We start from the raw sequence: 22,765 nt of genomic DNA on the forward strand, positions 1-22,765 counted from the left end.
TAGTGGAAACCGGGGCATTCTGGTAAATATTGCGTTAGTGGAATAAGTGTTAATCCGCTCGTTTTTCGGCTCAGATTCGGAAAACAGGTCAGCCGTGATTGGTTGTTGTGAGCGGTTGTGATGTCATTTTCAGTCGACAGAAGACAAAATGGCCGCCCCCAGACACGGCTAAAAACGAGTGCATTTTGCTGCTTAACTTATATTACACAAATGCAAAATGAATCAGAATGCCGTGTTTCAACTAGTGGGCCTGCTGGGAACACATTCTTTAAAAAAAAAAAGATGTTTGGGTTGACTTCCGCTTTTTGGATTATTAAACTACGCTTTAGTTTGGGGACTTTGTAAGTTTAAAAAGTATAACGTCAATGGGATGCATTTTGGCCAAAAACTCCCTGGAAGAAAAAGCCGCACAGTAGAATTGATCAAGACTTTTAATATTTCTGTTTTGTATGATGTACACGCAAGAGGACAAAAAAACATTCGGCATTGTTTTGTTTTTTTCCTTTCGTTTTTATAAACATCAGATGTCGCCACAGACACTGGTAACAGAGCCACCTGCAAATCAATCGATACTAAAGGTGATAGATGCTTACACCTTGCAGAGCTGATGAAAAGGGCATCAGTGCAGGGACGGGGAAAAAAACAAAACAAAAAAACAAAAATCCAATTAATCTTCAAGAGTGAGAAACTGAGTGCTCTCCTAGCCAGCCATACCAACACTGGTTACTTTAGTGTTACCAACAGCCGCTTCATCATTTACACGTAATCCTCCTCAGCCTTCATCTCATTTGGCCCTCCTTGCGTTGCCCTGATGCAAACAAACACACAGAAACATCTACCAACAGAAAATTCAAGAATGGAATGACTACAACAGCGCTCAGGGGGGCCGTTTCGGTCTATAGGAAGTCCAGGTCAAAAGGAAAGAAACACACGCAGGCGCTAATGATGAAGCCAAGAGCGCGTGCCTGCAGCTCGCGCACATAAAAAGCATTTGAGCATATTCAGTACGTGGCACCCTAAATAAATAGAGTGTGACAAAGAGCTGAGGCAGCATTCCGTTGGGTCTTCTTTACCCCAAGACGATGACAGGTGGAGAGCTAGACCTGCGCATTTGGATTACTCGGTTGATTTAGCGGGCGCTAACGACATACAAACTCAATCAGGTTGAAAACAAGTCAATAAATGATGAAGAGACAAAAGAGCTGGTAGACGGACAAGACAGTTTGCGGCAACCGGCGCGGCCCCGCACCGCATGACGGCGCGACGCGCTCCACGGGGAGGAGAACCAGACGGGCGGCATCGTAGTTTCTTTGGATCGCCCCTCCTCTCTCAGTTCTTCAGCACCGCTTCGTAGCTCTGGAACACGCACTGGGAAACCTCGGGGGCTCGACATCTCAGAGAGACCTGAGAAAGATCGCAAGCAGCCTTTAACCGCGCGGCACACGGCTTGAAAATTCACAGCAGCTGTTTCGGTGTCGATGTCCGCTTAGAAGGTGGCCGAGTTTGTTCGTCACTTGGTGATAGGGTGGTGCCTACAATATAAATATAAACATAGTCTGCTCACTCCAGTTCAAATTGTAGGACTTTGGGGCACAAACTAACGAGAGAACATGGGAAAATGACCAATAACCTGTAGAATTTAATAAAAAAACAACAATGATATATATTCAAGAGGGGAGGTAAAAAAAAATAATAATTGGGTGCTGGCCCTTTTAAAACTGGCGATGTGGTTGTGTTCCGAATTAACCAATCACAATCAAACTGAAGTGAAATGGAAGTCAGCGCACACCGTCCACCATTTTAAGCGCCTGCGCCTCAACACAAAGGTTGAGTCACAATTTCTCCATTTTGGAATGGCTCTTCGTGTGATGCCAAATTTGCCAGCACTTGTTACTTGCCGCAGATGAGTTTATTCACAAATGAAAGGAGCATGGCATAATTGTATTACAAACACAATTGCCGTATTTCTCAAAGCTTTGCGCCAGTAATTTTGTCCGGTCCGTTTTTGGACTTCTGTGCGGAATGGTCAGATTTCCCCCCCCCCCCCCCACCAAAAAATAAACGTTGACTACTGGAGAATCTGTAATTGCAGCGATTTTCTGGGGAAAGCGGTGCATTATCCGTCAGAAGAACAATAATTTGGGCCAAGACTGTATACATATACAGGTGGATAAAATTGTTAGCACCCATTTGAAAAACCCAGTACAGTAGTCAAAGAAATAACTTGAAATCTAAGGAGCACCTAAAGTGACAGGCAAGGGATTTTAATTTTTATTTTTTATTTATTTATTTTTTTTTGTGGGTTAAAATCTCAAAAAAATCTTTGTGTTCCCTGGCAAATATTGCATTATCCTGCAAATTTGGTCTCTTGGCAGTGTCGCCCTTCCAGATCTGTCTTGTAAAGCAAAGTAGCGTAGGGTAAACAAATGTAGCATCCATGGCACAAGGGGCTTCTAAAGTCAATCTTTTAGTCGGCACAAACCCAGGAAGTCACACTTTTATATTTCAGTCACACTTGGCGCTCTTGGTTGAATTCATTAGCATGGACGGCTAGTGCCTCTGTCTGACAGCGCCGACCTGATCATTATGTCTGACATGGATTCGCCACTATTTGACCCATCAGGGAATAGGAAACACACTCAATTTCAGTTTGTAATATACACAAGCCACCACGAAGGGAGGTTGACACACAACACGCTTGTAAAGTTATATTCGGGGGTCGCCATTCTCATATACAACTTGACCCAGGGTTCCTAAAATGTGGGAAGACATGACTAGGTATCGTGCATTTATTCACGGACTGACAACGATGCTTCAAACATACACCATCGCCGACATTGCGCCACTCTCTCGTTTTTGCGTGAGTAAGCCGCACGCACGCACGCGTCATTGGTTTCGCTTATGCTTCTTGGTTGGCTTGGGCTGCGCCCCGGCCTAGGACTCGCACAATTCCGCGGTTTTTCTCGTGAACATTTTATCTATTAATATCGATCCCGATTCACGACACACATCGATATTGAATTATCGCCCAGCTCGGCGGGGTACCGTCATTTTTGTCCGGGCCTACTTTCCATGAATTTGTTTTTTTGAAAGAATTCTCTTGAACCACAATTCAAAAGCTACGTCGGATTTTCAATGATTCATTTTCACATTTTTTCGAGCAGTAATGGCGGAACGCCGTCGATCGCGGGAGCTCTGAAATGATTAACGGCAGTGATATAGACGACACGATTGTGGACTTTGGAGCAGTAGCACCGGTCGAATGTGATATATTTTTTTTTTAGACAAAGACAATATAGACGTCTTTGTAAGAGAAAAGAGTGTGTTTTTTTTTTTTTTTTCCTTTTTAAATGTAACGCAGTGCTTCAACTGCACTGGCATTTTGTTTTTACCTCTTCGATCGAAAGAGTAAAGTTGAATAAACGCAAGTCTGCGTGAAAGCCACATGTCATTCTTTTGGAATTTTGTTTCTGTCTGCTACAGGGGCTGAGATATTCATTATTTGCTAGGTGTTGAATTTCTGGGAAAACTTCAGGCGTTCAAGGGTAATTCCAAAGACGGCCTTTAGGTTTTGGGGAGCTGTTGAGCCAGGCGCTTTCGGCCTTAATGGGTTAAATAACAGCGGGTTACCAACAATTCTGTCCACGTGTGCACATACACACATATATAAATACACGCCTGTATACGAATGCATACATATATACAGTACATATGTCAGATCTATGTTTTCCAACACATTCCAGTGAAGTGGTCAGAAGCGGAATTCATGCTCAAACTTGGTTTAACCAAAATCCACAATTACCATCTGAAGAGGGGAGATGGTGGTGGTGGTGGGGGGGGGGGACAAGCCGGCCTACATCATTGGTCACACGGTTGCTATGGGGACACGAGATAGCAGATGAGAATGTGTCCAAAAGATAAGACGTGCCCCCATTTCTCCAACTCGGCTTTGTTTCTCCTATTTTTCCGTGACGTTTGTAGATGAAGTGTCTTCAGTCAAACTCATTCACTCCTCGTCAAACTCGGGATAGACGTGGAGTGCCGAAATGGGACAAGACTATAATATGCCGGGGCAAGAAGTAAAATGTCATGGGAGAATTGAAGCCAATTAAGTTGCTTCTTTAGGGAGAAAGGTGCAAAAGTGAAACAATTTCACTTCTGTGTTCAGCTGTTGTAACAATTAGCGTGAACGTATTTTCTTCCGGAGTGCAACAGAGGGCAAAAAATACGCAGCGGCACGGCCTTCACTCTGTCTTTCGCTTCTAAAAATAGCCTCCGCCGACGTGGCATTCGACGCGCATCGCCAAGGAAGCAGGTGCAGGCAGCCAGCAGCTCAGGGGCAAGTGACAGAACAAACGGGGGACATGGAGCATCAGCTTTTCTTTTCTTCGCTAATGAGCGCTAACCTCAAAGTAGCGTCCAAACGCGCACGTCCACGCACTCGCGCGCAAACCGCTGAGTCCAAACTGAAGACGGCGAAAGCGTCATCATCGAATGCAAAGTGCGAACGAACAGGGTATGCTAAAAGAAATAAACATCAATTATTTAAATGTGCTTTCACTTCAGCTTGTGGGGGAAGAAAGAAAGTAAGGAATAACAATCACTTCGCCGTCTGTCCACGCATTAGCTACATCCGCTTCGTCTAAAGAGATCCCATAGAAAGCGTCTTTGAAGAACGCCCGGAGAATGAAATGACCCGGATCAATGAGAATATTCACAGGCATGTCTTTGGGGGGGGGGGGCGGGGGGGGGGGGGGAGTGTTATTATTTAACAACAGTTGGAATTGTGTTTGCAGTTTGAGGTCGTATAGAAATACGTTACATACTTACAGAACATGCCGCTGTGTAGTTCGAAATGACGGCAAACTACCGGGACATCCATCACAATAACACGTTCGAGCTGACTGATAGGCTTTTGCATTCCTTTGGTCTAGATGCAATTTTTTTTTTTTTTTTTATCATGTTCAACCGGTTCACCTCAAGGATGTGTTTCATCTGCACTTCTTCAAATTTCATATACTAACGATTGCCGTAGCCGTCATAACTGACAGTTTCGTTATAAAATATGCCGATGATTCTGTCATTGTCAGCTTGCTTCGCGAGGGTGAGATCGGTCGTGGCCAGGTGCTTGTCGACTTTATTTCCTGGTGCGATCAATCCTTCCTTCTACTCAATGTTTCTAAAACAAAAGAGGTCTATACTGTACATCGATTTGAGATGTTCGTCCCCGGTCCCTCAGTGTAGTTTTCTTCATAGCCAGTCAGTTGAACAACTACAAAGATCTCAGCACTATAATAGATGATGAACTCAAATTTGAGGTGAACTGAGACACTTTGCAAAAACGGTCAGCAACGGCTTTACTAAATTTCAGCTGGATAAAAGCCTTCTGAAAATGTTCTATAGTGCTTTTATTGACTCTGCCATGTTTTTTTATTTTTTTTTTTATCCCTTGTTTCCCCCTGGTTATTGTAAACTGCGCACTTTACTGTGCCAACATGTAACACTACAGCTACTGTATACAGTATAAGCTGACTAGAAGTCTGCCCTTTTTTAAAAATCTATTCTTTATTGTATATTTGCACTTTACTTATAGATACTGTATCTATGCTGACCAGTAAACTGTCATATCATTTTTTTTTTTTTGTCCCTGGCACCATAGTGACCACGTTTACATGCAGTCAATGTTCGGGTTAAGGTCAAAATTCAGATTTCGGAAATATTTAACCCGTTTACATGGGAGGAAAAAAAAAAAAAAAAAACATTCCCCACTTGCAAACCTTCCCAAATTACTTTTCACACACAGGGTCGGGTAGCTTTAAATATATTTTTTTCCCTTTAATAAATCAAATGATTTAAAAATCGCATTTTATGTGTACTTGGGTGTCTTTGATAATTAATTTTGTTTCATTATGTTCAAGATTCAAGTGGGTAAACTGCATACATTTAATTAAGCATTGTCGAAGAGTGCAGATACTTTTCACAGCACTGTACCTCACTAGTGAGAGAACTGGAGAGAAACAAAAGAAATCCACTTCACAGGATCGCCATTTAAAAGCAGTCAGCCATTTTTTTGGTCATCGATTGTCAAGAGTGCTATAAATGCTGCAAGCCATATTATTGGTTGGCAGATACCTTTTTGATTCATGTTACTTAATGACGGTTGCACATCTTAGGATTGATTGATATGTATAGTCTGATGTCAAGGCAATGCATGATATCACGTTGGCCTCGGGAGTAGGGAACAAAACCTTTTGGGGTCTTGGGTCTTAAGATGAAAATGTTTAGAAACCGTGTGTGTGAACTCACCGTGTAATTGGGGTTCCCTGCCTGGGCCCTGAGCTCCGCAAGCACCCAAATTCCATTGGTGAGTTTCATAGACTGGTACAGCATGTCCTGACCCTCCACGGTTCGCTTCGCTATGGTGAAGATGTTGCTGCCCTGCAGTTTGCTTGAGGCCGCATCTTTTAAAAAAAAAAAAAAAAAAAATACAAATTTTTTTTAAAAGTCATCTGAACCACAATATATGACTGGAAGCCAGCTCTTTAAAAATAGTCAATTAACTAATAAAAGGTCCTCCACAGGGTCTTGCTGATGTGATGCACTAGCCTGTGTAATACTCATTTTCTGCTCACAAGAAAAATAATTATCTGTGAGGGAAAATATCCATTAAGCTGTCATTAGCATTTCTTCTCCAGCTCGGCTCCTTTGTTGGTTGCATAAAACCAAATTATCCAATGCAAATAGGGACTGAAGCTTATGAATTGTCATTAAATACAATTTGCTTGAATTGGACACAAATGACGTTCATATTTGTCAGGCCGAATGCCGTGCGACGACATTTTATGGTTAAAGTCCTTCTCACCCGAGTTAAGATGGCAGTCGTTGAGCTGGAACTTGGACTCATTTTCATTCGGAATGTCTTTCCATGTGGCAAGGAAGACCTGTCGCTCTGCACATAAAAAAGACAAGCAAAAGGTGCGTTGAAAGCCTTTGCGCTAATGAGTACCGATGTAACGATATAAAAACAATATAAAATGCTTAAAGCTTGCATCGATGTTCCCCCCCAAAAAATGTGGATGGCTGCAGCACCACACTAGCGCACGGAGACAAGCATTGTAGCGATTAAAAAAAATAAATAAATAAAATAAAATCAAATAAAAAAAAAAAAAATCGGGAAATGAGTGAATCCTTACATCCCTACTAATGAGACAATACCAGTAAACAATCATGGCGTGGGAGATATTGTACTCTCTTTTGGACCCAGCATCAAACACATCCAAACACACACAAGATGTAAAAAGGTATATATAAAACACGAGTATAAAATTGCATATGAACCTCCGCATTATATCTAAACAGGCAATCTGCCAAGAAGGCCCTCGCTGACAGATACTGGCCCTCGCTACATGAGAGGGATTTGAGGGCACTGAGTGAAGAGCTGCAGCAAAAGCACTCACCCATCTTCCCGTCCTCTACGAAGAGCATGCTGATGGGATACTGGCAGCTGAAGTAGAAGACGTCAATGTTGTTCTTAACGGCCACCTACGACACCGGCGCCGTTCAAGTAAAGCGGGAGACAGCAGCGCAAAAAAGAATCACTTGTCAAGCGAAAGATCTTTTAGTCACAAATACCTTGTCACACGAGCGCACCTTTTATGCACGAGAGCGGAGCGACTGTCCAGCTACATCAGGTCCACGTGCATAGTAAAGACTTTCTGCCTTTCAATTGAAAATGCTGTTTACTACAATACTGTTCAATTTTTGATCAGCTCCTCCAATTGTGATTACTTAAAAAATAGAAACATTTCAGTATGAGGAAGAGCCGCTCTACCACAAAATACATCCTCAGCAAATATAGATAACATGTTAAATCAATTTCTCTCTAACTGGAAGTTACTACCACTAATTCTACAGCCTCGATAATATATCAAATCTACTGTTAAATTAATTTATCTCTGAGTGGGAGGGCCAATAAAGCCAGACTTGTTGATTGTAATTTTTTTTTTTTTTTTTTTTTGGGCCACTTTCACTAAGGGCCACTGCACAACACGATCAAATGAGACTGAACTGAGGTTGTGCAATTCAGTGTACAAGCAATTCAGTGGCTGCCATTTGGGATTTTAGTCGATCAGACGGCAATTCTTTTACAGAGAATATTGCCGGATGCCAATAACACAGTCATCATGGAGTGTATGGAACTTGACATCCACAACGGACAATTCACCCTTGTCAAGCTCCAGCTGTTACCCCAAGTTGCTACTGAAGACCACCTTACATGAGTAAAAGAGGAACATTTTTTTTTTTTTTTTTTTTTTTAAACACAGAGTCAGGGAGATAAAGTAGAAGTACTGATGAATGATTAATGAGGCTGCAGTTAACGAAGCAATCTGCTATCTTAGCCAAACAGATCACTTGGGGGTTTGGTACCCCGCTCAGCGCAGCAGGTAACTGCCATTAATTATGAATAGCCTGCAGTCGCAATACTTCTGTCCAGAGCTACTAAAACATTTCCCTTTAATGTGCACATTTGCCGTAAAAGGTTTCAGTCTGTGTGGAGGCTACAAAAACTGTTACCACACGTCAGTGGTTTAAAGAGGACTCCAAATAATGTTCTGGGACACTACTTTCCATCAGCACAAAAAGAATGACAAGCGCTTCTAAAAAAAAAAAAAAAATTATCGGAAAGGGTGGCAAACTAGAGAGTGGTGCCTTTCAAAGCGGAGTAGAAAGCTGGAGATACACATGTTGCATGAACACTAATGATTGGCCCCCACCTCCAGAAGCTCTTATCTTCTGTCTACAGCTACTGCGCCACTCACTATTCTGCTTGATTCAAACTACTGCATGCCACTTATATTGTGTGGGCTTAGTTTAAAAAACAAAAACAAAAAAATGATCAAAAAGACATTGCTAAATATCTAGGACTATGAACAGATGAATAAAAGTGATGAATTAAGTTTGGGGAAAAAAAAAAAAAAAAAAAAGTCAGAAATACCTTAACCACTAAATATTTTTGGTACAGATCAAATTAGTATTAGATACCATTCGATATTTCAAATAGCGTTTAAATTAAAACGCAAAGACCACTGTTTAACTTCATCCTATTATCATCAGGCAACCACAGCTTTGCATCACTGCAGAGGGTGGTGCTTGGTGAATGATTCTCGATCAGGGATGGGCAACTGGCGGCAGCCTGCGGACCACACCGAGTGGCACCTAAATTCATTTTCAAAACAAAAACAAACAAAAAAAACTTTTTTGTGGGGGGCATTTTGAAGATTTCAACGTTTCCTGTACTCCAGTGGCTCCCCACATACTTACGGTTCGGCACCGGCAGTTTTGCCTACTTTAATTATTTTTTGGTGGGGGATATTTTTCTCTCTTAAAAACAACAACAAAAAATGGGGGGAGGAGCCTAATCCCATTTCCCGTGGAAAATGCATCTCGAAGCTCTATCAGCGTTTTTTGAAGAAATCTTTGGGTTTACAAAAATAAGATACAAATACCGCCCACACATTTTCAATGGGTTTTTTTTGGTGTCATATATCTGGTTAGGAAGTGCATGGTTTTATGTCTCCCCACAAGTAGCGCTTTTAAAAAATGGTAGAGTAAAGAAGGAAACATTTGGAGTGCGTGTGTTACCTGCAGGTTATTGAGAGGCTCCATCTTCATGACAGGCCCCACAGTGTTGAGAGGAAGGACCGCTTCTATACTCTGGTTAGGGCTAACTGGAGTAAGAACCTGGAGTGGACCAGCAGGAGCCAAACCAAAACTGAAGAAGAGGAAGAAAGGAGAGGAGCAAAAAAAAAAAAAAATAAATAATAATAATAAAAAAAAAAAAAAAGAGTGTAAATGACAGAAATGTGTACATTCACTGCCAACACCTAACTAACAAGGTGTTACCTGTTTCTGTTGAACTGAATGGCAAAATCAGTCATGACGCTCATTGCTTTATTTGTGAGGGTCATCTCCATTTGGACGACCCCAGCTCGACGACCAAATGTGCCTGAAATCTCAAGACCCTTTGCCTTCATAGCTGGAAGCCATAGCTAGAAAAAGGACATCATTTCCCTCAATAAAAACGCCGGCCAGCATTGTTCTCAAGTCATTCGATAGCACATCATCTTTGAACTCACCGTTTTAGGAGGTACATAGACTCCCATTGGCATACCAACTCCACCTCCAAGGTCAAAAAGGTCATCGAGACCGCCACTGACGGGGGCGTTGAAAGACGGCGGTCCGGCATTGGGCGGTGCACCAAAGCCGGCTGTCATCTGCGGGTCACAAGACAAAAAAAAAAAAATAAATAAAAAAAAAAATCAATGAAATCAGTGCAAAGTCGCTTGAAGGTTGTGGTGAATTACTACAACTTACAGCAGGGCTTCCTCCCAGGTCTCCGCCGAGCTGGAAATGAAACAAAAAGTTAGGTTAGTAACTTGTGTAACAGGACGTGATACTGTGCAGGTCTGAGGAGGTTGGATGACGAGTGAGCAGCTGCAAGCATGGGAACTAGGAGGGGCAGATAGAACATTTTACTGGGCATTCAGTACAAGCTGAGGACACTGACACTGTTCGCGGTGGCGTCAAACAACAACAATGGTAAACTAGTGCGTGTAGAATGCGGGGTGTCACTCAAACAATACACAGGTAACAATTTCCCTAAAATAAAACAATATCAAGACGGCGGAAGCATTGACGAAGGCACAGAGCAGGTGGACTGCTAAAGTGATCTAGAGGTCACAGGGGTACATCAGGGGTGCATTCAGGTCTCTGGCCAGTGAGGTCCAACCTCTGGACCAACCTCAGTAGGGCTGTAATCTGGGGGCGATGGGGAGTGACGGGGGGGCTGCGGTGACTGAGGAGTGTCTGTCCGCAGGGGAACGGGCGGCTGATTGAAAGATGAAACAGATCGCAAAAGCCCACGTGTAAAACAAGAGATGGGGCTCTGGGTCCAAAACGACGTACACATGTCGGTAATATGTCGACAAAGGTGATAAGTGAAATTCGGCAGGAGAATAAAATCAGAGGTGGACAAATTAATTCTAATGCTTAAAATGGTTTCAAAAATGCTCCCTCCCCTCAGTGTCGTTACCGGCTCGGACTCATCGCCCATCTGCAGGTGCAGCGTTGAACAAGGGAGGAAAAACATTCCATTGTGAAAATAATTTAAAAAAAAAAAAGGTATTGTAGTGTTAGACAAAAGTAACGGCGGCACAGGAGACGGAGCAAAACCGCCTGCCGAAGTAAGAGGAATTGTTGAAAGGCTTTACCAGGCTATCCAGTCCTCCTCCGAGAAGGTCCATAGCGCCCATCTGCATGCCAGAGGAGGGTGGTGGTGGCGGCCCAGTTGCGGTTGTAGGTGTCAGGTCCAAATTGAGCAGATCTCCCAGAAGGTCCTGGGATGGGATGACGGCAGGAGGCGCCTCAGATGCAACAGGAGCAGAACCTGTCTCCGGACTCTCCATGCTTTCCCCGCTAGCACAAAGAGTGAGAAAAGTCAAACGTCACCCGTGTTCCAAGAGGGCTTTGAAAATCAATACAGAGGAAATTTATACTTTCAAAACTGTAGGAGCCAAATATAATAAGTTCACACATATTTGGATAAAAAGTGATTGGTGTTTATACCGACGACTAGGGGCTATTACATGATTTCCATCTTAAAATGTTGATCGTTAAAGTTTACTGTAAGTAATAAGTTCACAAGTGATTTCGTTGCACTTAAAATTAATGTGTGGATAATATAAAAGGTATAAATGTTCATAGCGTTTGTATTTGAGAGTTGTGAGTTCTGCTGGCTTGTTTGTTTATCTGACCTCTTTCGCCACCTCAGTATTTGTTTTTGTCATCCTGGTATAATGTTCTTACCGTTGCTTAAATGCTTGAGGTAAACTATGCAACAGAACCAAGAGAATAGTTGGGATTTGGGGGGGGGGGGGGGGGGGTAGTCTGATGAAGTTGTGGACGACAACCTACGGATTTTTTTTTAAAATTTGGAACAGACAGAAACTACCACCACCACCACCATCATCATCATCATCATTTGTCATTTTCATGAAAAGAATTTGCTCAAACACGAAGAGAGTGACTCACGATCCAGCGCTGCCGGGGAGTCTCTTGTGCTGAACGCCACGGCTGCCCTCGACAAAGGCGCTGGGCGGCTTGTGGTAGACGGACGCCAGAGTACCAATGTGGCATATGAGCTCCTCCAGCAGCGTGGGTTCAATCAAGTCGGTCTCTTCGGAGATCAGCGGCTTCTCGGCCAGAACCACCTCCTTCGCGGCCACCGGGTCAGTCGAGAGCAGACGCCAGTAGATGTAGCCACGGTCCCGAAGGTCTGGATTATCAGAGTCCTGGGGAACGACACCAGGGGGAAACATAACACCTGCGCGCCCGCTCGATCGAAAAGCGGCGGCATGACGGAACCGGTCTACTCCGAGTACCTGGGTTGCCAGGCTCAGGACCTGCTGCACCAGCTCTTGGGTTTCAGTTGGCTTCTTGAGGAACAACTTGACAATAGCTGTTAAAAGCTGCAACTGCACCTAAGGCACAGAACGAAAAGAAGCAGAGCATTCGCTTTGATCTAGGGTAGCCGTTAAGAGGGGACCCTTTCTGTCTGATCGTTCAACCATTGCCTTTGTTCACGCCCGCTGCGTCACAATAAACTCGCTTCACTGCTTTAGGTTTCTCGTGAATGCCAAAAATTTGACGGTGTGCAAAAATTCAAGCAATCAAATGAAATTTCCCGACCCTGACAGTGAGCCCCGGTTGCATACGCACGTTAAAAATGGCCATCGGCTCGCATTGCCTTAAACTCACCTGAGTGCTTTCGTCATGGAAACCCTCCAAAAAGCTCTCGAGCAGTTCATCGGCATTGTCGATGCGCTCGGCATACTCGCCCACAATCCAAATCATGGCTGCACGTGCCTCCGGCTCATCCAGCGAGTCCAGGTTTTCGCACAAAGTGCCGATCACACTCTCATACCTGCAAACGTCATCAGATGCCGTCAAAATGTAACCAATACATGAGGGGGAAAAAATAATTTAAAAAAAGCTGCATTGTTACTAAAAATCAAGTTCTGCCGGTTTGTTAACGAATAAATCACGGACTACTGGCTGCCCCCCGTCCTCACTCTGAGTGGCCTTCTGATTAATGATAATTAAAAAAATACAAATAAAACCAATTGGGGAAAAAAATTTGGGGGCAGGGGAATTATAAAAAATGTTTCTTCATATTTGGATTTGCCTATTTACACATTTTTTGATTCAATATTTTATTCATTCATTCATTTTATTTATTTTTTTTTGGGAGGAGGGGGGCTTTTTGGGCAGGGAGGCAACTCCGTTTCTTGCTCTGAAAGTTAGTTGCCATGACTACTTTCGTACTTCCAGCGCAAGTACCTCTTTGTCTTCTGAATAAGAAAATGAACACAAAGAAGACAAAAAATGAAGGAGATAAAGGAGAAGGAGAAGTACAGGAAGGGGGGGGGAGAAGAAGGAGAAGGAAAAAGAGAAGACAAAGGAAGAATAAAAAGAAGACAGCGAAGAAGAACCGACGGTAGTCACGGCAACTAACTTTCGGTTTGCACAACAACAAGGATTTACAAGGCGCATCCACCAGGATTTTGGCTACAATGCGATGCAGGATTCTGGTTAATTCATTCCCGGCCGGACATTTTCAGACCCTCTTTTACTTTAACGTTTGAAAAAATTTGGAAGAAAATATAAGTTCCTAGGATTGGATGGCTGGACTGTGAAATGGCAAGTAAATTCGTCAAGGGCAGCGAATGAGTTAAGGTAAGCCATTTTAAGATAAAAAGAGAAACTAACGTAGTTATTTGCCGACGTTTCGTCGTCCTCAACCACCGGCGGGGTTGCGTAGCGTGCTCCGCTCACGTTCATTTAGGAATGAAGCCTATAATCGGCGGCTCGGTATTTATTCTTCATTTTGAAGTTTAATAGTCATATGAACAGTACACATGTTTTTCTTAAATAGACATATGGCTCCATTTTGTAAACAGAGTTTATTTAAACTCTGTTACCAGCCCTGAAAATCCCGATGCCACCATTTTTTTTTTTCATACATAAGTTGTTTTAAGATTTACAACTACCACAATATTGATACTTAGTTTCCTTAGCCCATTGACGACATTTCCAATTATGTGTTCGCATTAAGTTAGCAGACTTCTGTGAAGCAAACTTCTGCGGTTTGGCTAAATATGCGCGTGATTCTCTTTCACGGTAATATGCAAGTAATTCTCTTTTTTTTTTTATGTCTGGTGTTCCAGTGTACCTCAAGTGAAAGAAGCAAAAAGTTTAAAATCAAGAACTTGGCCTCTTTTTTGGAAGAATTTTTCACTATTTGCTGCCACTATCTGGCACTCGTAATTGAAATTTTAGCTCTCAATTCAAGGCCAAAGGGAAAAAAAAAAAAATGTAACGAGTGACAATTCCTCTCTCGGAAAAAAAACCTCAAGTCGAGTTACTTGTAAGTCGAGGTACCACCGTACTGTGTAGCCTTGTTGGTTGCTCCTCAGTTCTTGCCGGTATGTGTCTAATGTCACACAAATGTCAATGCATGACAACAAGAAGTGTTAGATTCAGGCTGTAACAGGCATGGCTAATATCCCAATGGCGTGGAAAATGGCCTGGGGTAAATGGTCGACTCGCCAACAGACGCACCGAGAGAACGTGAGCAGACGGGTACTCTTTCATGTCTCGTGATCACCTTTTGCAGCCGATGTGCATCGATCGCTTCAACTTTAGTGCAATAAATGCAGTGGAACCTCAATTTAATGGGCTAATAAGGGAGCTGGCTTGTCTGTTAAAGCTGATTCTCTGTTCAATTGAAACACTAAACGTATGTTCCTGCTTTCCGTTGGCAACATGGCCGCCATGTTCGCCCATGCATTGCCTTTGATGGGAAGGTTGCCACTACCAACATGGCCCATAGGCATGAGACGTAGGCACATCAGTTAGCCTGATCCGGTCCGTACTGTACGTCTGTGACAACAGCAGCGCAACCCGGAAATTCGCGTATCAGTCTCTGTCTGCGCCGCAGTGCCAGTAAACAATTCTGCCCGTTCCAATTCTGGAACGAACAGTCTTTGACAACTACTTTACAAAGGTTGTGTTTTGACTGGACTGGACACTATTTTCTGTCTTTTACATAAAAAAATCTGTTCAATCAAGGTTTCACTGTACTCTTTTACAGAGATGGGCATTCCGTCCCAGGGTCAGAATGTTTTTTTTTTTTTTGATTGATTGATTGATTGATATGCAGTAGGGATAGACCGATTATCGGCCTGGCCGATATTTGGCTTTTGGACGAATATCGGCATCTGCCTTTTTTAAAACTCTGCTGGCCGATAATAAATCAATTTAAAACGGTGGCAATCAAAACAAAGATATGTGGAAGTTTAACATTTCTGTCATTTTGACATTTTCATTTACTATAGAAAACTACGTGAAGCTATTGTTTGTTTTCCTTGATCCTTTTTAAGACATGCTGACATGCTCCCTGAACTTTTTGTTAGAATTTTATAACAGAGATGTATACTGTCAAAAATTTCTAGTAATAATGATTAAAAAAAAAAAGGGGGAAAAAAACCCATCACAATTATGCAGCAAACCTGAAACATTGTTCAACAAACATGCTTAAAGACGTTACAACAAAGTTAAGAACACATTTTTCTTTAGATTTTGATACCAATATTTTCCTTTTCACCGAATATCGGCTCCAAATATCGGTTATCGGCCCCCTTGACTACTAATAATCGGTATTGGCCCTGGAAAAAGCATATCGCTCTATCTCTAATATGCAGTCTGCAGGCATCCACTCACATTCGGACACCTTTATTCCCATGCAAAGTCAAAAATGGTAAAAGCCAAACTAATTCACATAAGATAACTGCACGCTCGCTACCTGCCACAGTAGTATAATTATCAAATAGAATCACAGGCGGGAATGCTTTGCAATAAATGCATTGTAGTAACTTTGCAACTGACGTGTTACGCGGACTGTACGGGGAGTGGTATAAACACTGACTGTTTATAGGAGGCAGTAAAGGTGTCCGACTGTGATTTGAGATTGGACGAGTGAGTCGCGGTGGGGCGACAGAAAGAAAGAAGAGAAGCTTGCGCGGCGTGTCTGCGGGATGAAGGCTCGAGAGAAACACAGGCTGGATGTTTTGTTTTTGCCATAGTTACGGCCAACATTCACCATTCACTTTCAAAACAAGGATGGCTGATGGAGCGCCGCTCGTCCTCATTTCATCATCCGAACAGACGCTACAGTATATTCTCTGTCTTTGCACCGTTACAGAAAGCCATTTGGTAAATACGCTGATAGCTGGTGTGGGGACTGAGGCCGCTTGCCAGTTAACGTTGGCAGGTGGCTTTTCAAATGAGCGTTCACGGCACTTGCGTTTTGTTATATTTGAGGATCGGCTTGCGTACGTTATTTGCAAGGGACTCTGCTACCAGTTTCGTTTCGGGTAAAACATTTTCAGGCTTGAGATCGATTTCAGTGAGGCGTTTGTGTTATTAATGGCCAAACGTGATTGGTGATTAATCAATTCAAGCGGAGTATTAAAGTCAACGCGTCCACTTGTCACTAATCGGTTCAAACCCTGGTGTCTAAGTCACAAATCAACATATCTAAATGACATCAGACTGGCATTAATGGGTACCAATCAATCTGTCCATTTTGTTGCAGTTGCCTTGGCATTCTGTATATTCAATATCAGACTTTTACACAAATGTGGAAGAGGCCTGATTCTGGTATCCAACCAAAAATTTTTATTTTTTCCTCTTTACGCTGCCATGGTGCAAATTCAAATTGTGCACACGGCTGCATATGACCTGTAGGTCTAAATGTACAGTTCCAATTTAATGACTATATCTGATTTTATTTGATTTTTTTTTCCATTCCGTTTCCATGCAACACATATTCAACACGACTTAACATTTACGGACCGCGTGAAACAACTCGCACGCTACGCTTGCACGTCAAAAACACTGGAGAGCAAAGACAATGAAGTAAAGCAAAGAAAGAAATACATGACATTTAGCTAGCCTCACCAATTCAAATGACGGTAACCTCCACATTATTCGACGAGCCACCTTCGGCAATTATTTTCCTCTTTTAATGATTGGCACACCACTTAATGATGAACCATATTTAGACCATTTTAAATGCTCGACGCCTTAACTGTTGTTAAGACTAAGAAGAAAGACGAAACATGTATACGTCACACATGGATGTATTTTGATGACATGGAGCTTGCATTGACAGGGTGCAGACGATTTTTCAATTCACGCTTACAGCTGCGTTATCAGATGTCCAACATATAGCAGATTTTTCTCCACATTTCAAAGGGGCCCGATCCTAATCTGAGGAGATCCAATTCTATGCATCCCCACCCTTCACGTAGCCCGAGTGTCGAGATCACGCAAATCGCATCCACAGCGGCATGCGTCTAGCACTGCTCTCTGCCGAATGCTTCTGTGTACAAAAGAGACTTCATAATAAAGCATTTAATGTTCCCTTAAGGTAAAGAGGAGAAACCTAATTACACCCAACGGGGTAACTTACTTGTTCGGGTACTTGCGAAAGATATCCTTGATAACCACAATGGCTTCCTGCACAACATAGTTGACTTTTGTCTGGATGAGGTCAAGCAGTGTACTGACGCAGCGTTCTGCAGATTGCTAATGACAGAAAATAACATTGTTAAATAGTGGCAGTGCCATTAAACACTACGAAAGGAATGCGATGTGTAAAATAAACAATGTGTAAGACAAACACATATTACAATGATTGGCATTTGCTTTGCAACCTATATTCAATTGAATACACTACAGTGTCAAGATATTTAATTTTTAAACTGATCAACCTTGTGGGCTTGATAAAGCTTGCCGAAGTACACTTTTGTAAAAAAAAATGAGGAATAAAAATGTCTGTGTGCACCTTGGAGGCTGTCGCTGGTCGACCCACTTTGGACATTTTCGTCATGTATTATGGCGTTGTTTTTCTCTGTGTCCTTCCCACCCAACATGGACGTAACCGTGTGTTGAAAATGTTGCCGTGAAAGTGGAATATCAATATAGAGGAGTACTTTTCAGCTCTTATACGTATGTCCAAGCTTAACTAATGAATTACTACCAATCAAGCCACACATGTCAAATTTATGAAGCCTTCCATTAAACAGCAAGCCTAGCCTTTAAAATGGAAGTCAACCCCAACATTTTCTTTACAAGATGTTCTGTGCAGGCCCACTAGTCGAAACATGCCATTCTGAATAATATTGGGTTGGTGGAACATGGGTTAAGCAGCAAAATCCACCCGCTTTTGTCCATCTCAGGGGGCGGCCATTTTGCCACTTCCCGTCGACTGAAAATGACATCACGGTTGCGCAGGGCTCAGATAACGACCAATCGTGGCTCAGCTTCTGAAAACAGGTGCACCATGATTGGTTGTTACTCTCGACAGAAGTGAGAAAATGGCCACCCTCTGAGATGGCTAAAAATGGGTGGATTTTGCTGCGTTTAGACGAGTGAAGGCGCCTAACACATTATTGCAAAGATTTTTGGGGAGGGGTTGACCTCCCTTGTAAACAGTGTGTTGTACTTAAAACAGTACAATCGATTGCATCCATATTACTATGATGATGACGACATCTGCCATTTACTATCTCACCTCCACTTTAATGGCGCAGCGTCCGATGGCCCTGACGGCTTTGCGGACAAAGTCCACATCCACCTCGGTGGCGTATTCCTTCAACTCAGCGAGCACCTGCAGCAAGACAAATGAATAATCAGGATACACTTTGGTGCACAATATCTGCATCCCCCACAAGAGGGTCCAAAAAAGGCTTTAACTTTGTTGGTCGTATATACCTGGGCGATGTTAGCTTGAGATGCCAAGCGGATCATGATGTCCAGTTTCTCCAGTTTGACGTAAATCGGGTCATTGTATTTCACAAAGAAAACCTTCATCTCATGTTTCAGGATCTCCGGTCTGAAAGGTAAGCTGTACTTTAAACTGCAATTTTAGCCATCTTCCAAGCGTGTAACAAAAACGTAAACAAAAATGACTAGGGCCGTCTTGTTCAATATGTGGACGTTACAAAAAAGACACTGTTGACAGATTTACCGTCTTTGCACGATGAGATTGATGTTTCGCAACGCTACATATTGCAACTCGGGCTCAGCAGAGAGGAGAGTGACCAGCGGAGGAGCCAGCTTCTTCAGTAGGGTGCCATAGTAGTCCAGGTCTTTAGGCAACATCTCCATGAACTTCATGAGAACTTTGACAGCCGACAACACCACGGCAGAGTTTGCGTGCGAGAGCCGCGGGGTGACGCGTTCGCAGATGCTGGTCAAACAAGGCGACAATGGCGGGAAAAATAAGGCGGGACAATGTGGAAACAAAATGGCGGTTGTAGTGTCATCCTCTTACCTTTGGGACTCCCGGTCGTCTCGTGGTGTGTAATTGGCCAGGCAGTCCAGAATGAAGATCTGTCCCCACTCTGTACACTCATTAAGAGCTGTCAGTAGCTTGTTGATGGTTTGAGGGTTGAGGTCCAGAAGATTGCTGTTAGGATGAGACTCGGCGATCTCTGACAGTGCTGCCACTGCGTTTGCAACCACCTGAACACAGAGCATTGAAGTAGCATCAGAGTTAACATCTAGCCAAGCCCCGACCGGCATGTTGGCCTAGTGGGCCCGTACCATGGGGTTCGAATCAGAGATAAGGTCTTTGAGGGTGTCCAGGAAGCCTTGATCCTCCACTAGCTGTGCGTTGATATCATGCAGTTTAGCCACACACACGGCTGCAGTCTTCCTCACATAGGGGTCTTCGTCTTTTAAACACTTTCTCAGAGGCTCACACAGGTACTCTGTGATCTTGTCCACGCGGATGCAGCCCATGGTGCGAACAGCTAGGGCCCGAATGAGAGGATTTGGGTCTTCACAGTCCTGGATAGTAAAATAAAGAGTTTGCTTTAAAAAGCCAATTTATGTTGTTGTGTTAAGAACTCATATTTCTTGATATTTGAAGTAGTACTACAAGAAAGAATACATATTTCATCATCCATTTATGACGGGAGCCAGTTGGATTAGGAAAAAGAACGAATAGTGATGCACCTTAACAAAGGTGTTGACAGCCATGATGGCCATGTCTGGCTGACTCTTGGCATAATTCATCAGATAGAGGTAGACCAGCTTTTTCAGTTCCAAGTTGTCCGTCTGCATACAGTTCACAACATCGGGAAAGAGGGCACTGGAAGGGCGACAACATATTTGGATGTTGGAGTAAACATGGAAGCTAATCGTCAACCTGATCGGTCATTAGTGGCTTACCTGACATCCTTGCCAACGGTCATAGATGCAATCACTTTCTTCACTGCTTCCTTCTTTTTCTCTTTTTTATCACTATTCAACTCAGCCTTGAGCTCAAAGATTTCACCTGCATGATTCAAAAAAATATCAGGAGATGATTGGAAAACACAGAATTAACAGGTATTTTTACCTGTTACAATCACTGATCTAATTAGATGCACTCTATCAATGAGAGCTACCAAGTGCTTGTGTCAAATTTAATAACATTTCAACCATGGTTGTAGTTTGCAAAAGTCAATAGCTGGTGAGTAAACTAAATATAACAAACTATGCGCAGATCTCCATTGGCATTTGGCACAATGATTCACATACAAACCAAAAATGTAAAATGTACGTTTTTTTTTTTTTAGTTAATCATATACAAATGACAACTAAAACGAACATCACATGCAACCAAACCTTTTTTGGTGGTGGTGAAGTACTTTGAGTCTGTCATCTTGGATCCAAATTGTCGGTTTTCCTAAAATCGCAAACAAATGAGAACGATGAACCTCTATCTTCCAGTGAGGAAACTCCACAAAAGCAACAGGAAAAATTAAAAGTGCAAGCACGGGGAAATGAAAGGACTTCCTGCCTTCTGGAAGACCACGGATCCAACAAAATTGAGAACAATGGATTTTGCTGAAGAAGGCAAGCATTTCCAAGTTAGGTCAACAATCTTTATGGGGCAATTTCATGTTGGCTAGAGGTGGGTTAAAAAAAAAAACTCATTAGCTGGCTAATTTCCTTTTCACATCCACTTAATTGGCTTGGAGTATTGTGAGTGGATCGAATTGTTTACACCTGTTTAAGTGTCAACCAAGATAGCAATTTGCTGCCAACACAATCACGGTCGATCACGGCTCAGATTCAGAAAACAGGTCAGCCGTGATTGGTCGTTGTGAGCAGTTGTGATGCCATTTTCAGTCGACAGAAGACAAAACGGCCGCCCCCAGAGATGGCTAAAAACGAGTGCCTTTTGCTGCTTAATTTATATTCCACAAACGCAAAATTAATCAGAATGCCGTGTTCCAACTAGTGGGCCTGCTTGGAACATATTCTTGAAAAAAATATATGTTTGGGTTGACTTCCGCTTTATGGGAAGTTTTACCTACCAGTCTGCATCTAAACAAAACAAGCTGAAATGGCACGGTAGCATTTTGGCTGTCAAATTAGCCTCGGTAGGAAGTTTCGCAAAGGTTAGAACATTTTGGCAGGACAGTCTGTCAAAATCAGCCTTCGGAAGGAAGTTTCGACGGGGTAGGACAATTTGGCAGAACAACGGTAGTATTTCAGCTGTCAAATTGCCTCCAGTAGGAAGTTTCGTCTGGGTGGGACATTTTGGCAGAACACCGGTCAGTATCTTGTAACAGTATCAGTAACAATAAGGTGCTTGGGGAAAAAGACATCCTGACATCAATTATTTAGCACGAGCCAGCAGTCATCGTCAGGAGAGGCTGCTGGCCTCAAGTTGACCAAATACAATAATGACGAGCTAGCTACTTAACCAAACCGCGACAGACGACAGACAACACCTCAAACTGACAGCAAACTGCCAGTCCACGTTTTGGCGATTTTCAAACTAGCGCAACGTGTTAATGGCGCGGACTGACGCTCTATTAAATTCGCCAGAAATACCATGGAAAGGTTCGCTAGCACCGAGCTAACGCGATAGCATAGCAGGCTAGTACGACAGGTAATCCTGCAAGGAATTACTTTTTAAAAAGAACAATTTTACTCGACAAGTCTCCTCAACGAGTGTTTCGGGTTGCTCATGTAGTCATACTCTCTTGCCAACTACTTACGCATAGTTGGTTGGCCCATTCCTGCATGTTTACAGTCGGATGAATGAAAGAGTTGCTAAGCGCTAACGTTAGCAGCTGCTACTACTACTGCGGTGCGGCTGTCAGTGTCAGCTAGCCACTTCTTCAGCGAGCCCAGCTGAGACATGACCTTCTAAGCATGGGCTTAACGAAGCTTTTGCTAGGATAGTTAAGCTCTTAATCTGTCGGCCTATTTTAAAACTTACACAGCGAATTAGTGCGCACTTTGGAATTAAATATCACACCGTAAACCCAATGAATTTAGCGAGACATCTTACCGTGTCAGGCGTAGGAAGAGCTGTGTGCTGGTAATAATGCTGATGATGATGTTTGCCTTCGTCTCCTCCCACTCGGTACACTTCCGTCTTCTCGCAAAAGTAACGTTAGTAAACACACGGGGGACGAGGGTTATAAAAAACACTTTTATTGTAGCACTGTCCAGAAATAGCTTTTCGCGGTTGGATCTTTAAACGTATAGGCCTAGCCTTGACTGACTTCTAAAGGTTTCAAAGCTGTTAAAGTGGTTATGAGAGAACACAACGTAATCATCCAGTTGGTTTGTA

General features: G+C 42.9%; 1 protein-coding gene across 4 annotated transcripts; it reads right to left on the reverse strand.

The window, feature by feature from the left end:
- Window positions 1-413: 413 nt before the first annotated feature.
- On the reverse strand, window positions 414-22,639 carry ap1b1 (adaptor related protein complex 1 subunit beta 1). 4 transcript variants are annotated; one of them, XM_086029969.1, is made up of 24 exons: window positions 22,185-22,474; window positions 20,800-20,860; window positions 20,362-20,467; window positions 20,146-20,281; window positions 19,732-19,977; window positions 19,460-19,650; window positions 19,154-19,375; window positions 18,898-19,018; window positions 18,698-18,793; window positions 17,594-17,709; window positions 12,817-12,982; window positions 12,441-12,539; window positions 12,091-12,350; window positions 11,271-11,475; window positions 11,093-11,113; window positions 10,802-10,888; window positions 10,375-10,404; window positions 10,137-10,274; window positions 9,904-10,049; window positions 9,643-9,772; window positions 7,458-7,542; window positions 6,863-6,949; window positions 6,307-6,461; window positions 414-1,404 (listed from the first exon to the last, which is right to left on the reverse strand). In XM_086029969.1, the coding sequence occupies exons 1-24, from the start codon at window positions 22,209-22,211 to the stop codon at window positions 1,330-1,332; spliced, it is 3,006 nt and encodes a 1,001-aa protein (XP_085886095.1). In that variant the 5' UTR covers window positions 22,212-22,474; the 3' UTR covers window positions 414-1,329. The 4 variants fall into 4 exon arrangements, with proteins under 4 accessions (XP_085886095.1, XP_085886094.1, XP_085886093.1 ...); XM_086029968.1 differs by lacking the exon at window positions 22,185-22,474 and adding an exon at window positions 22,481-22,639 and having other exon boundaries at window positions 10,802-11,113; XM_086029967.1 differs by having other exon boundaries at window positions 10,802-11,113.
- Between the last annotated feature and the right edge of the window lie 126 nt (window positions 22,640-22,765).

The sequence above is a fragment of the Filicampus tigris genome, chromosome 5, assembly GCF_054856515.1.
Source record: "Filicampus tigris isolate MCC_2025a chromosome 5, RoL_Ftig_1.0, whole genome shotgun sequence".
NCBI lineage: Eukaryota > Metazoa > Chordata > Actinopteri > Syngnathiformes > Syngnathidae > Filicampus > Filicampus tigris.